The sequence below is a fragment of the Anolis sagrei genome, chromosome 2 (genome assembly GCF_037176765.1).
Source record: "Anolis sagrei isolate rAnoSag1 chromosome 2, rAnoSag1.mat, whole genome shotgun sequence".
In the NCBI taxonomy this organism is placed as follows: domain Eukaryota; kingdom Metazoa; phylum Chordata; class Lepidosauria; order Squamata; family Dactyloidae; genus Anolis; species Anolis sagrei.
Genome location: NC_090022.1, coordinates 147,540,108 through 147,556,053, shown reverse-complemented (window position 1 = coordinate 147,556,053; position 15,946 = coordinate 147,540,108). Strand labels below are relative to the sequence as shown.

At 40.5% G+C, this 15,946-nt stretch overlaps 1 protein-coding gene across 1 annotated transcript; it reads left to right on the top strand.

The window, feature by feature from the left end:
- Positions 1 to 1,769: 1,769 nt before the first annotated feature.
- LOC132766590 (hepatic lectin-like) lies at positions 1,770 to 15,158 on the top strand. Its single transcript, XM_060760931.2, has 6 exons — positions 1,770 to 2,514; positions 5,392 to 5,499; positions 7,508 to 7,573; positions 11,310 to 11,461; positions 12,911 to 13,023; positions 14,665 to 15,158. The coding sequence occupies exons 1-6, from the start codon at positions 2,430 to 2,432 to the stop codon at positions 14,798 to 14,800; spliced, it is 660 nt and encodes a 219-aa protein (XP_060616914.2). The 5' UTR covers positions 1,770 to 2,429; the 3' UTR covers positions 14,801 to 15,158.
- Positions 15,159 to 15,946: the final 788 nt, after the last annotated feature.

The following is a 15,946-nucleotide window of genomic DNA, read 5'->3' as shown; positions in this document are numbered from 1 at the left end:
GAAGGCTTTCATGGCTGGAATCACTAAGTTCTTGTGGGTTTTTTTGGGCTATATGGCCATGTTCTAGAGGCATTATTTCCTGACGTTTCGCCTGCATCTATGGCAAGCATCCTCAGAGGTAGAGAGGTTCTCACTACCTCTGAGGATGCTTGCCATAGATGCAGATGAAACGTCAGGAGAAATGCCTCTAGAACATGGCCATATAGCCCGAAAAAACCCACAAGAACTTAGCAAGAAGAATGTCTTCAGCAAGCTCTCTCCTTTAGCAAAAACACCATGCAAAAAATCTCTATAAAATATGCTCTAAAATCTTTAGATTCTAAAGGTGGATCACCTACCACCGTCGCCTGGAACATAGAACAAGCTCTCTCTATACTGTCATGCTAAATTTTCCTACAGTCTCTCATTTTGATCTATTTCCTTCTTTGGTATTACAAGAAGTCTTGTCCTGGTGTATGATCAATGTCTTTCTGAACAAGGAATCTTTCAAAGTTATCTTCTTTTCCTCTGTAGTTGCAGCATCAACTTGGATGATGGTAATATTGATGGGCTTTCCTTGAAGTCTTGTTGATATTGTTTGGTCATACTTGCATTTTATCCTTTGTCTGCTCTTGCAACATCTCTCCTCATTATTAATGCCAACCCCGTTTCTTCTTAGATTTTCATTTCTTTAGTAAAGCATAAATGAACGAGCAACCATCACCCTTCTGCCCTCAAACAGCACCTATTCTACTATCATGGCATTTGAGTGATAGAGTCCCCCTGCATATTGCAATTATGTGGCCATGGTGAGGGCTGAGAAACCTTTATATCTTCCTATACCTAGCTCAGCTATTAGACTCTATCAACCCTCACAGTGTAGCCTGGTACAGGTACCCCAGGTAACAATTTGTGAACATATCACAAAGAACAGCCAATTATTAGCTATTTACTGTAGGCCTTTTGTATCTACTGGGGTTTGGTTCCAGGACTCATCATAACCTGCAAGACTTAAAGAAATCCAAATCCTTAGATGCTCAGATCTCATTATATACAATGGTATAGTATAGTCTTCCTTAAAATGCCTAAATCAGGATTTGCCTTTTGGATTTAGTTTATTATTTTCAAGATGCAGGCAGTTGAATCTGTAGATTTAGAACCCATGGATGCAGAAAACCAACTTTATTATGATTATAGTCTGACTGCCAGGGAGTGGGAAGAGGTGCTTGTGAGATCTGTGTCTCAGAAAATAATTTAATTCTATTGGTCTAGGAATCTGTGTAACCGGTTAATCTCTAGGAGTGCCATTTTTTGCTCTGCTTCAGGCAAGAAAAAAATCTCAAGGTGACCCTGTTTATAGTATCTGCTTAACTGTTTATACGAATCTCAATAATAACTAATCAGAGCCCCGATACAAAAGTTAAATGAGGAGAGAATTTTCAATTGAGAAAATTTCTTTTGGGAGTCAGAAATGAGTAGTGTTTATATACCTTCCAAAGCAATATTGGGTCTTTACGTCTATTCAAATTACTGTCTCCAAAATATAATGAGAAGGGGCATTTTTGTACCTGTCTGACATGTTTGCTGAATTTCTACGAAACATTCTGAGCTCAAAATGTTGAGAAGAGGGGTGCTATCCCATAGAAAGACAAGTTTTCCCCGCTGAGCCCTTCCCTTTGTTTTTCCTTAAAGCTTCATACCTTTAGTTCTAGCCCTTTAAAATTGCGACCCATCCATATCCCTTTAAAGTTGAGACCCATCTGTTTCTGCTATGAGCTGGAAAGCCCATGACATCACAAAGCCCTACCTCACAATATCTCTGTGGCTGTCAGACATTGAGATGTGAGAGACTTGGCATCCTCTCTCCTAGCACATAACCTGTTAAGCTCTGTGGATGTGGATGCTTCCAATCACAAACAAAAGATAACAAACTCACAAAGTTAAGAAATTAAGAAGAAAACTTGAGTGTGAGGAAGTAAAATCAAGCCTGAGAGTATAGGTCATTCAAACAGAGAAAAATGCAACATACTGTACTGGTTGGAAACTAAAGTGACTTTTATAAATGTCAACCTTTGACTTAATTAGTCTCCGAAAATTGCAAAATAAAACTGAACACTGTGATGGATTTTTAAAGAGACAGACCCATTAGGTTTGGGGTGTTTTAGCATGGCACAGAAGAAATAAAAGGGGCTCCATTGTAGATTCCACTGAAAAAAACTTGACTCACCAGGTTGAAAGGGAATAGTGATATATGGACATAATGACAACTAGCAAAAAGAAAATAAACTGCTATTCCCAGGCAATGTGATGCAACTTCTGTTTTCTCTGAAGGGTGGCTTTCCTAAGAAACAGCAGGGGAAAACAGACCCATGCATCATATTTCATTCAGTTCCTCAAATCTGGGAACATGATATAAGCCTGTTAAAGAGGAGACCTTTAGGCACAAGAACATGATGGGTCGAGTCGGGGCTTATGAAAGGCAGCAGGATGACAACGAGGAAGAGAATGAAACAGCTATGGCACCCAGCATGTTAGGTAAATACTTGCCATAGAATCAGCTTGATTTTTGAAGACAAATATATGGTGTATTTGCATTTTAAACAAAGGTGCAGCTCTGAATTGAATCCAAAACTTTCCCAAATGGGCATGAGTGTCAGTATGGGGAGGGGGCTTTATCCTCCCAATATGAATTCTGTCCTCTCTGCCATAAAACGTTCTGCCAGTCTCCAAATTTCTAGCATTTCAGAGAGTGAGACACTGAAAATCGTTCACGCCAAGGCTATCAACACATTCTTCTGGTCACCTTGTCTGCCAATTTTCTTTGATAGTCTAATCTGTATTTCTAAAGCTTCAATTAAAGATTTAAGTCACTGCAATCCTAGAAATGTGGAGACTAGAAGAAAATTCCCTGGGGAAAGCAGAACTCTTATTGGGGGGGGGGCAGTGCCTTCACCACCCCGTTCCCACCTTAGCTACACCCCTGAGATGTAGGACTGGGAATGGAAAAAAAATCGGTCTGCAACTTTGAAGCCAACACTAATTGTGCAATTTATTGTTTGATTGCTCACCAAGAAAACTTTGCTTCTCCTCAGTTCACATAAAAGTTTGGCAACTGGAGTAATTTTTAAAAGAAATAGTAAAGTATCTGACATTGTTAAGCTGAGAAACAACAGATAAATTTATAAGAGGCTAATTGAAGCATTGAAGGAAGAAATAGAATTGATAACACAATCAGAATTTCATTCACTTGCCACAGAGCTTTTTTTCATATCAGGAATGACTTGAGAAACTACAAATCACTTCTGGTGTGAGAAAATTGGCCGTCTGGAAGGACGTTGCCCAGGGGATGCCCTGATGTTTGATGTTTTACCATCCTTGTAGAAAGCTTTTCCTATGTCCCCAGATTTGAACCGCTGACCTGTTGGTCAGCAATCCTGCTGGCAGAATGGTTTAACCCATTGCGTCATTTTTGCAGAGCTGAGAGGAAGTAATCCTCACCCTGTGGTTTTACAGATTGCTTGAAAGACCCTTTTAAATATATTATGATATCTTAGGAATGTGTAACAAATGTTCACAATTTCTTTTTGCCTTAACAAGAAGAAATAAGGTAATCAATCACTGTGTGGGCGTGTTTTTTGTTTGTTTTTGTTTCCTTGTCTGCATTTCAGGACGTTTTGTGGGGTTGCCTTTGAAGACGGCCCGGAAGCTCCAATTAGTCCAACACTCGGCAGCCATGATACTAACAGGAGCGGAGCGCAGGGAGCATACAACTCCTCTGCTGCACCAGCTCCACTGGCTGCCGATCTGTTACCGGGCTCAATTCAAAGTGCTGGCGTTGGCCTTTAAAGCCCTAAACGGTTCTGGCCCAACTTACCTATCCGAACGTATCTCGGCCTATCAGCCCACCAGGACCCTAAGATCTTCTGGGGGGGCCCTGCTCTCTATCCCGCCTGCTTCACAGGTGCGGCTGGCGGGGACGAGAGACAGGGCCTTTTCTGTGGTGGCCCCGCGGCTTTGGAACGCCCTTCCCATGGAGGTAAGATCAGCCCCCTCATTGATGGTATTCCGGAAAAGACTAAAAACCTGGATGTTCGAGCAGGCGTTCGGTTAACCCAGTGCAATAAGTGTAATGACTGAAGGACTGGCAATTTGGACGACGAAACTGGATCACGTTTTTAGTCAAGAGATGTATTGGATTGTTTATTGATATATGTATTGTGGATTATGTTTTTATGCTTTTTAAACTATCAGCTCCAGCTCCTCATGGGGGGACATGAGAGAAGCCTTCCACAAGGATGATAAAACAACGTCCTTGCAGACAGCCAATTCTCTCACAACAAAAGCGACTTGCAGTTTCTCAAGTCGGTCTTGACACGACCAAAAAAAAAGTTATTCTGATTTGAAGATCACACTAAAAATGATTTTCAAGTTACTGTGTTGTAGGGTTTGACTGTAGGACTAGAACAGTGATTCCCAAAATCTAGTCTTCCAAGAGTTTTTGACTAACTCACAGAAGCCTCTGCTGTTTTGGTGAATAATTAAAGATTCTGGGAGCTGATGTTTAAAACATCTGAAGAACCAGAGCTTGAGGTACATGGAACTAGGACTTTGAGAGACTGGGGTTCAAATCCATGCTTGGCCCTGGAAACCCACTGGATGACTTTGGGCAAGTCATGCTCTCTCAGAGGAAGTCAAAGGCAACCTCGTTTTGAACAAATGTTATGAAGAAAACTCTGTCATAGGGTCACTTTAGACTCACAATAAGTTGGAAACAACTTGAAGGCACAAAATAACCATATTCAACACATGGTATACTATCAATGGCCAACTTAGGAAATAAACAATGTCTCCCAATGTCTACTCTTGCAATATAATTTTCTAATGCTACCAAATAAGGTCTTCAATGTACATCATCGTCGTAGTAGTTTCATACACACCTGGGCAAGAAAGCCCCATTTTCTGTCTACTACCAGGTTGCAATAAAATTATACAGTAAAATTCCTGTATCTGAGGAGAGCACGTTCTCAGCCAGACTATGGTTATGGTACCTGAAATCATGAATATAACTCATTAAATTACCTGATTCTAGTCCCAGCATATCTTAGAATTATCCTTGAGGACAAAGAAAGTTATACAGAGCTATCCCCTCTAGACATTTTCTAGGTCCTCCAGGGTAGCTTGATCTGCAGGCAATTCCATGGTATGCTTCCCCTGAAAGTTAAGCATACCATGGAATCGCCTGCAGGATCTAGCAAATTCCTAGAGAGATCCTTTTTTCCTGGTTCTAGGTAAGTGAGTGTAGATAATGGTTACAGAGATCTTACTGTATTAAACACTCCTTGTACTACTTCGCTGAAGATACTTTCTGCACAAGATTCTATTTTTTCTTACCTATTTTTTTTTTTTTGGTAGGCCAATACATGCCTCAGTGGAAATGGAAACCTTCCTACCTGATTTATATACTGCTGGCAATTGCTTATCTGCTGATTATCATATTGTTTGGGATTGTGGCTTCCAAGGGTAATTACATTACTTTGAATCTAAATTTCTTCACCATCTACATGGAAAAAAATGAGGGTTGGGTTCAGAATGCTGTCTGGATGTGGGTGTCTCTCCCACACTCCTCCAATACTTTCTATTAGTCATGTTGGTTATGTGTGCCAAGTTTGGTCAAGATCTATTGTTGGCTGTGTTCAAGGTCAGTTTACTCCAAATCCCACCAGTACTCAAAGTTGGGCATGTTGGGTATGTGTGCCAAGTTTGGTCAAGATCCATTGTTGATTTGTTTCACAGTGCTCTTTGATTGTGGGTGAACTATAACTTCCAGAATTGTAGGTCAATCCCTTCTAAACCCCACTAGTATTTAAAGTTGGCCATGTTGGGTATGTGTGGTCCAGATCCATTGTTGGTGGGACTTACAGTGCTCTCTGGAAGTGGGGGCCATCATGAAAAATACAAACAAAGCATAGATACTTACAAACAAACATTCACATGTATTGTTAATACTAGCTTAGGTACCCCGTGATGCCTGAGTTAGGTAATTTGTAATCCTGTTCATTAAAAAAGTCAGTGTTGGCTTTTGTTTTTTTATGAATGCTCACATTAGAATGCTTCCATTAGCTTTTATGGCAACAGCAGCACTAAAAATACCATCATTACCTTTAAAACAAATATGTATAGAGAGCATATCCTTTATATTAAAGTGCACTTCCAAGAGGCTTTTGAGCTCCTTTCATGCCTCATTTGTAAAAGGACGTGATAGTATTTTTAAAAAGAGGCAATGAGCTACAGGAATTCAACATTATAGCAGTATTTTCCATGGAAAATACTTTTTCCATATCTTTTTTTCTTTTTGCCCTATTTTTTAAACTCGCATTTTCACACTGTCTGGAATTGCCTTTAAAAGTCACCAAGTTGCTTGAGCAGCTTCAAAACAGCGATGAGTATAAGTATTTCCACTAACTCTGCTGAGGCTTTTGCCTGGAGTATATGGTATTACAATGTGAGAATGAGCTCAGTAGAGACCTACCACAACCTTTGGAAATATAAGAGGGTTAAATGAACAGACAGCTTATTTCATGTATAACATACACCAGAAACTGATTCTGAACATCACAAAGCTGCTGCATTAAACCAAACTTCGCTTTTCCAAATTCTATGGAAAATAAAATTATACAGCGATCCTTATATTCAACGTAATCAAAATAATCCTTTATGACCAAGCATTGGTACACATCTTTTCAACTACAATCAGGATCAAAATATCATCACCCTGCTGGTCTAATGGGGTACTGGCCCTGTGGGGACTGACCCATACGTAGCTCCAGGCCTACATGGGGATCAGTCTCTATTGCCATGTCACTTCTTTGGGCTTCCAAAGCTTGGAGCAGTGAGATGGCTCCCCCCCCCCCAAAAAAATCCTTAAAATAAAAAACTCACCAGGCCACCGGCAATCCTCCTGCCATGTATAAACGATGCACAAGAGCAAAATTGCTCCCCCCACCCCTCACACGCCTCCTGGCACATAATTTCTATGCACCAGAAGGACTACCAGACCAGCATAATGGCAGCATGGTAAGTTTTTTATTTTATTTTAAGGCTTTTGGGGGTGGGTGGGATGGCTGGACACTCCACCAGGAAAGCCAGGTTTTGGGAGGGGGTGTGGGGGCAAAACCTCACACCGACGTGGGTTTTTTAAACCCCCTTCATCATGGGTTTTTCCCCAGTGTGGAAGCACCCAACATCTCCAAAGCTCATTCTCTGATTCCACCATAGGATATGTAGCATAACACATGTCCCTTTTCCCATTACCTCCACCACCATCAAAATCATCTTTTATGTAAGTGCAATAAATGAACAGACCTTTAATGGTCAATGTCTGGCAATATTTGAGAAACAACATGTAATAACTCTCTATATAAAGCATTTGACAGTATCTGGCAATGTTGAGAAATATCATTTTAATTTCAGCACTAAAATTCTGGTATTACACACACTCCCATCACCTTCTCTCCTTTTTACTTTTCAGTGCCACCACCTGCTGCACATTTGAACAAATCGGAAATCAAACCAATGCCTCAACAGGATAATGGAAGTGAGCTATTGCTTATTCACTGACTCTCCCTGACTCTCAAGACCCTTCTACACATGCATTATAAACCGGGTTAAATTGGGTTAAAAGTGGGGTGGCTAAACAACATTTATCCAAAATGTGAGAGGAATCAAGAGGAATTGGGTTAAATGCCAGAAAACACGTGTTTCAAAGCAGCCCTTTAAACTCGGTTCCTCCTGAGAAGCACATGCCTTTCCATGCCTGTGTAAACCTTCAAGCATGGAATACATGTGTTTTCCTTCCCTCCCCCCGTCTAGACTCCCTCCTGCCCCCTCCCCATTTCCTCTCAACTTACTGGAGGAAGCCTTCCATACAGACCTTGAGCCTTTGCCTCTTCTTCCTCCCTGAAAGGACCAACAGGGGGGCCTTGGGGGAGAAGCCACCTCTACCCTACCAAAGCCCTCCTTTTGCTTTGGAGGGGGAGGAGAGAGGAAGTTTCCCGGTCTTGAAAGAATGGAGTCTTCTCCTGGTCAGTGCAGGGGGAAATAGAGGGCAGGGAGGGAAAGCCTGGCACTGCCAACGCCCACCTCTGCTGATCTCAGTTCAGCAGAGGTGAGTATCTGGGCACCACCTCTTCAAAAGCACTGGGTTTAAACCAGATGTAAAAGATGAACAAATGACATATATATGAGGAGACTAAGGTAGTGGTGGTGCGTGTTGCTAAGGCTTGACTTTTAAAATGTTTTTACTTGAGGCACTTCTTTTTAAAAGGAGTAACTCATTCCCCCAACCAGAATCCTTTCTCCCAATATCTTCAGCTGCCTTCTTCTGAGGTAAATCTTCTTCTCAATAAATGGACATGAGTCTTAATTATAAAGAACTGATCAAGGAAATATTTATTCAAGGATTCACAGGTGTACAAAGTTTGATGGTTATTCTGTATTCCTTTAAATATATTTGTGTTGACTTTATTTAACACAAATACTAGTAACGGTTTTCAATATAACTCTCAGTATGGCTTTTGCTTCCACCAGACTGGTTTTAAACTTATTTCACTGCAAAGTATCTTTCTTTTCTTAGCTGACAATTCAAGGCACTGGCTTGCCTTGTTCTCCCTCCAGCTATAGATACTACTGGGTGTTGTTTTTCCCTTAGCTCACGAGCTAATTGCTAATTCAAACAGGTCCAACTGACTCTCTAAACACACAGGCTGAAGACTTAAATCCCTTGGTTCGGTTTCCCAACACACCAAAACCAACTTTCCTCTTTGGCTTCCTCACCACAGAAGGTCTCTCTCTCTCTCTCTCTCTCTCCATTAGTGGCAGTTAGCTCCGCCCACTTTTGCTTCTGCCTAGAGGCTATGTTGCTATGGCAACGCCCCAGCTCAGGCTACCCATCAGCTGGCCCACACTTACACCACAATATCAATAAACATATGTAAAACATACATTATAATTAGCTATTTCATTACTGTAATGAAATAGCTAATTATAATGTATGTTTTACATATGTTTATTGATATTGTGGTGTAAGTGTAGGCCAGCTTCATCCCAAGAGTGGGATTTAAAAACCCAAATCCTCTTAGATTTTTGGCCTGTCTAGAAGGACCCTCAGTTAGCCTGGAAGCTCAGGTGTGATGCCTATGGACCCCGGATTCCTTCAGATACAGCCATAGCAATTTGAATGGAAGCAGTGTAGTATAACTATATAATGTTTTAAAAACTCATATACTTTCTCTTGGAGACTAAATTCCTGAGGCATTTAGTCCCCCTGAAGACACAGGTTCGCAGTCTGGAGACCCTCCTGGACTCAGTGCTGAACCTAGAGGCCCAGGTATTTGTGGTGGCCAGGAGGGCCTTTGCACAATTAAAATAGTTAAAAGTGTATAAATCAGTGTTTCTCAACCTGGGGGTCGGGACCCCTGGAGGAGTCGCAAGGGGATGTCAGAGGGGTCGCCAAAGACCATCAGAAAAAACAATATTTTCTGTTGTTCATGGGGTTTCTGTGTAGGAAGTTTGGCCCAATTCTATCACTGGTGGGGTTCAGAATGCTCTTTGATTGTAGGTGAACTATACATCCCAGGAACTACAACTACCAAATGTCAGGATCTATTTTCCCCGACCTCCACCAGTGTTCACATTTGGGCATATTGAGTATTCGTGCCAAGTTTGGTCCTGATCCATAATTGTTTGAGTCCACAGTGCTCTCCGGATGTAGATGAATTACAACTCCCAAACTCAAGGTCAACGCCTACCAAACCCTTCCAAATCCTTCCAGTTTTTTTTCTGTTGGTCATTGAAGTTCTGAGTGCTAAGTTTGGTTCAGTTCCATCATTGGTGGAGTTCAGAATGCTCCTTGATTGTAGGTGAACTATAAATCCCAGCAACTACAACTCCCAAATGACAAAATCAACCCCCCCCCCCCCAACTCCACCAGTATTCAAATTTGTGTGTATTGGATATTTGTGCCAAATTTGGTCCAGTGAATACATCAGATCTTTGCATTAAAATTTATAACAGTGGCAAAATTTACAGCAACAAAAATTATTTTATGTTTGGGGGTCACCACAACATGGGGAACTGTATTAAGGGGTTGTGGCATTAGGAAGTTTGAGAAACACTGATATAAATGGTTTTAACCTAGATTATTATTATTATTATTATCATCATCCCCGAAGGAACTCGGAGTCGCTTACATGGGGAACAAGCCAAGCCAAACAGAGTTAAAATATAGCACAATAAAAATACATTGCATTACAATAAATTTAAACAAAAGTCATACAGAACATCTTAAAAACATAAACAACCAATATAAACAACCAACAACCAGTTGCTGCGCACAGTGGACATGTTCAGAACATATTTGTATATTTGCATATTTTAAGTTGTACTGAAATGCTTTTAGTTGTGAGCCACTTCGAGTCTCTGTATGGAGAAAAAAAGCGGGATATAAATAAGCAAAACAAAATAAAATCACCTATCAGTTCTGTTTATGCTCTCTGAGGGGCAGGAGTAGACATCCTAGTTACTTACTAAAGCTGGTGCTTTGCTTCTTTAGTGTTGCTAAAGTTCTGGTGATGAAAATCTCAGAACTCTAACAAAACTTTCAAAATTTCATTATTATTTCGTTATTGGCAATTTTTATGACAGAACCAGTTAGGAACTCCCATTTATAATGAAATTTTGAAAGTTTTGTTAGATTTCTGAAATTTCCACCATCAGAACTTTAGCAACACTTTAGAAGCAAAACAACAACAGCCCTAGTTTTGTAAGTACTTTAGAAGCATTTAGAACCATGGATTGCCCATGCCTATATTGAGCTACAGATCCCATCAGACTTTGGGCCCTTTTACACTGCAGAAAAAGCACAGGTAACTGGAATTTAAATCTCCGGTTCCCTGCACTTTGTCTGCCTACACAGAGGGCCAAATCCCTGCCTTTTCAGCAAGGGACCGGCCAGACACCCACCTGTGCTGAACTGTTGTAGGCACGGCCATCCAGCACTCTGCCCTCCCTGGACCCCATTTCACCATTTAAAAAGGAGAAAACAAGCCCTTACTGTGGCTGGAGGCTACTCCTGGTTCCATGACTCTTCTCAATGATGTCTCAGAGCTAGCTCTGCAGAGGGGAAATTTTTGGCTTCAGAAAGGTGCCTTTAAAGCATTTAGAACCTCATTGACACAGGTTATACTTGAAATATAATCTTTCTGTTCTCTTCCATGTATCTGTAAAGTGACTTTCAAAGCTCTGAGGTTTTATTATCACTTTTTTCAATGTAGTGGCTTTGTGTGATTCTAGCAGCACACAATGGGTGCAATTCAATGGAAAGTGCTACTATTTCTCCCCGGAGAAAGCTACCTGGATGCGAGCCAACAGAAAATGTGAGGAGAAACATTCACGACTTGTCATCATAAAGAGTATGGCTGAACAGGTAAGGAGAAGAGAAGAGTGGCTGTGAAGACATCCTATTGGCGCGTGGAATCTCTAGTCTGGCCAGAGGCACTGAATGAATCCCCTGGTTTAAGGTTCCAGATGCTCCTCCCTCAACTGCTAATCTCAAGATTCCATAGGATGTTGCCATAGCAGTGGCATTATTATCTATATAAATAAAAATGTAATGTTCGTTTGTGGGATTAACATAACTCAAAACCACTGGACAAATTGACACCAAATTTATTACACCTATCAGACCAGTGAGTGACTATCACTCATAAAAACACAGAAAAACACGGTGGAAGAGACTTAAACAGCCAAAAAGTAAATACATTATAATGCATGCACAGAGCCACATATATATACATATACACATACATACACACACAAAATACATATACACAGACTGGGTCACAGTAATGCGTGGCAGGGGATGGCTAGTCATGCTATAAACATGTAGTGTGAATGCTCTCCTGGATATAAGTCTACCATATTTCATCGCATAATAGTTGCATTCTTTCAGCAAAAGGGGGTGTGACTATTATGCGGTGAAAATTAATTCTCCGGGAGATGCTAGCGGGGTACAAATAAAGTTAATAATAATAATAATAATAATAATAATAATAATAATAATAATTCTAGCTAAAGGGCTTCACTGGACTGGCAGGTGAGTAAAGCCCCAGAGCTTCAAGGAAAGAGGGGGGGCATGCAAGGAAGTGAAGATTCAGTTGGCTGCCACCTAAGTGAATCTTCATAGCTCCAAAGCAGCAGGAGTACAAGTGAGTAGCACCCTTTATTCACTTGCCAAGGCAGATACCAATTTTGCCATCCCATAAATGGGGGTGCAACTATTAGGTGGCAACTATCATGCGTGGAAATAGATATAACCTTGTCTATGCCAACATTCTAGTCATTGTGCAACAGAAAATAGCTAAGTATAAACAAATTGTCCCGGCACAATAGAATCTACAAACGTTCATTGGCGTATAGGCGAAACTTGTCAAAGCAGAGTAAGCTCCCAGAAGAACCAGCCAGGGTAGCCCTATGAACAAAAAGCAAAGAGTAGAAGATATATCAAACATATCCCTCAATCCAGTTGTCCTGCAAAAACCTCAAAGATCAATTGTTGCTACTGGGTGCTAAAGCACACAAACCCAGGCCCAACCACCCAAAACTATAAATGTTTTGACAGAAAGAGAATAAAACAAACACACCCATTGCCTAACAAGCAAGATGCCATATTTAAAAAGTTCACCTACATTTTCTTCCATCGAGATTATACATTTTATGAATCCATTCTAGAGGGTAGGGAGATTAATCGCCCTGACTTTATCTCCTGTATAGCCCCCAAAGAACAGGATTGCAATTGTCTAGCAATTGCCTTTCACCTTTTATGAAAAACGATACACAATCAGCTGTATTTGACAAGTGTTGTTCACTTTTACAGAATTTCCTCCATAGCCGGACCAACAACCAACGTTACTGGATAGGACTCAGTGACAGGAATTTTGAAGGAGAGTGGAAATGGATGGATGGAAGTGACAGTCAAAATGGCTTCACGTAAGCACTGAGCATCTATCAGCTCTTTCAAATGTGTCTGAAAGAATTAGAGGAGGATATATTGTCCTTTCATTTGAATACTTTCATTTTGTTGTTTTGCTGCTCCTTCAAATTGTTTACAACTTATGGCAAAACTATCATAGGGTTGCCTTAGCAGGATTTGTTGCGAGGATTTTATCACCACCCAGTGAGTTTCCATAGCTGAACAAGGAGTTGAACTCTAGTCTCTCAGAGTTCTAGTCTAATATCCAAACCATGATGCCACCCTGACTGCCTTCTTACATTTTGTTGTTTGGTGCCTTCAAGTTGTTTCCATCTTATGGCAACCCTAAGGCAAGCCTTTCTCGGCATGATTTGTTCACCCTTTATCTTCCTCTGCCACTCATGACTGAGTGGAGATTTGAATACTGGTTTCCAATGTTGTAATTCAATGCTCAAACCATTACACTATACTGGATTTCTTATATTTTTACCAGTAGTTCTAAAAACTCTAAATAGTTGGGATGTTATGCTGTGCATCTATCCAACAAAGATTCAAACAGATAACTGTAACTAAGGCTGTTTCTACACTGCCACATAATACAATTTGAACTGTATTATATGGTCTATGTTATACTATATCAAACAATTTTAATTGCATTGAATTGCATTATAATTTGAACGAAGCTATATGCCAGTGTAGAACCAACATAAAGGTCTTCCAAATATCATTTTATCAAAAACTGTATCATAAAGTATCAATTACGTACTATCCTTAGCACATCTCTAGTTCCTGACCTTAGATACCCTTGCTTTTTGTTTCACCGGGTCATTCACAACTACCATAATCCAGATCAGAAAAATATAGGAAGAGTTAATCTTTCAATGTATTGTCAAAGGCTTTCATGGCTGGGATCACTGGATTATTGTAAGGTTTTTGGGCTGTATGGCCATGTTCTAGAAGCATTCTCTTCTGACGTTTCACCTGCATCTATGGCAGGGATCCTCAGAGTTTGTGAGGTAACAACCCCTCAGAATGCCTGCCATAGATACAGGTGAAACATCAGGAGAGAATGCTTCTAGAACATGGCCATACAGCCCGAAAACCCTACAACAACTCAGTTAATCTTTCCCTTAATATGACTGCATACTGGGCCAAAAGTTACAAAGGGGTCTGATGAACAATTAAAATAAAAAAAAATACAATATTCAAGTTACAAGAAGTAATGTAAATTTATTTCCTACATATGCATAGTATGCTATGGTACTGTAAATGAAAAACCAAAATAAAAGAGTTACTAAAAGTTAAAACCTATTTGTGACTTTTAGCTTACCCTATACCTTGCAGCTTTGGGGAAAGGGGGTGCTTGTGGGAGTTGATATTCAATCAGAACAGAGCTCATAACAAGGATTTATACTACATTCTCAGATAAACAAAGAGCCTTTGTGTACTTTGCAGCAGAACAAAGCTAGTTGAAATCCATCACACAACAGAAAACTCTTACAAACACTCCTTCCTTCAGTTCAATTCAACAACATCCCTGATCCCTGTTTTCAGCCGCAACATTATCACAGGGTTTTAGACCAAAGCAATAGAGAGCAAGTTTGTTAAAGTCTGGATATGCTGATTTTTTTTCTAAAAGTATTTTGCTTCAACCACAGCTATTGGGGAGAAGGAGAACCCAACGACAATAGTGATGGTGAGGACTGTGCACATCTCTGGATGAATGGACAATGGAATGACGTCTACTGCACGTATCCATGCAACTACATTTGTGAGAAGCCTGCGCAATTATGAAATGTCCCCAAGGCACAGAGAAATTGTTGTCCTAATTGTCTACTGCTGCAGACATTATTCGAATGCAGAAGCCAAATCAGACAGAAATGGGTATAAGTCAAAACCAGAGGTTTATTCTCAATGGCCAAAAAATATGTCTGCGAAGAAAGCACTCCAAAGTACTGACATACTGCAATTGTGAGCACAGAACACTTTGTTTTCATTTGACAGATATTCAGGAAACCCATGCCAGCTCCTGATTGGTTGAAAAACTGTCTGGCTTAGGATTCGGGTTCTGAGTGGTTCAGGACTCCATCTGACGTCAACACTGGTTGGCTCTTTATAGTGGCAGAAAATTCAATAAACTGTCATTGAAGCATTTGAAGTGTCGTTCTGTTTAATTGTCCACTTCTGAGAGGAGCATGATCTGAAAGGGATGTGGTGTGATATCAGGTATTGAGTCCATGATTACATCAATTGTATGGCTCCAATTGCTCCAATGTACACAATGGATGGCTAGGGATGATATAGGTGAAGCTGGCTTGAGGCATGTGTGCCAGATCTTTCCCACAGATCGCCCCGATCTTATCAATGGAAGTAAATGGCCCTGGGAGCTCTGACATGCATCCATTGAGTAACTTCACCTTGTCTCCCAGTTCATTGTGAGGGGATTATGAAAATTAAAGAGTGTTTGGATGCGACCAACAAAGGTTTAGGTGAGGTACGAGCGTATGCTCACTAGATCTGACAGAGCAGTGGCTGCTATTTCATATTTTTATTCACTTCATTATTCATTTCATAATTTGAGGGTCTGATTTCTGCATATCATGGATGTGAGTACACCCCATTAGTTATGCTTTCTGCCTCTTGGTATGATGTTTATATACTAATGGTCTCTAGATTATTGCAGTTCAAACAAATTGAGGCATAAAGCACTGCATCCTTTGAGCTAGTTTTATCTTTGACTCTCTAAAACAATCTGGTTCTCAGTATCACTGTGAACAATAAACTAAAGGAGATCATCAGTGAATTACATATTTTGTGTGAGAAAAAGACAGTGTGGGATATCCCTCATTACATAGATAAGTGTGTAGGAGGGAGAACAGTAGAGTCTCACTTATCCAACATAAACGGGCTGGCAGAACGTTGGATAAGCGAAAATGTTGG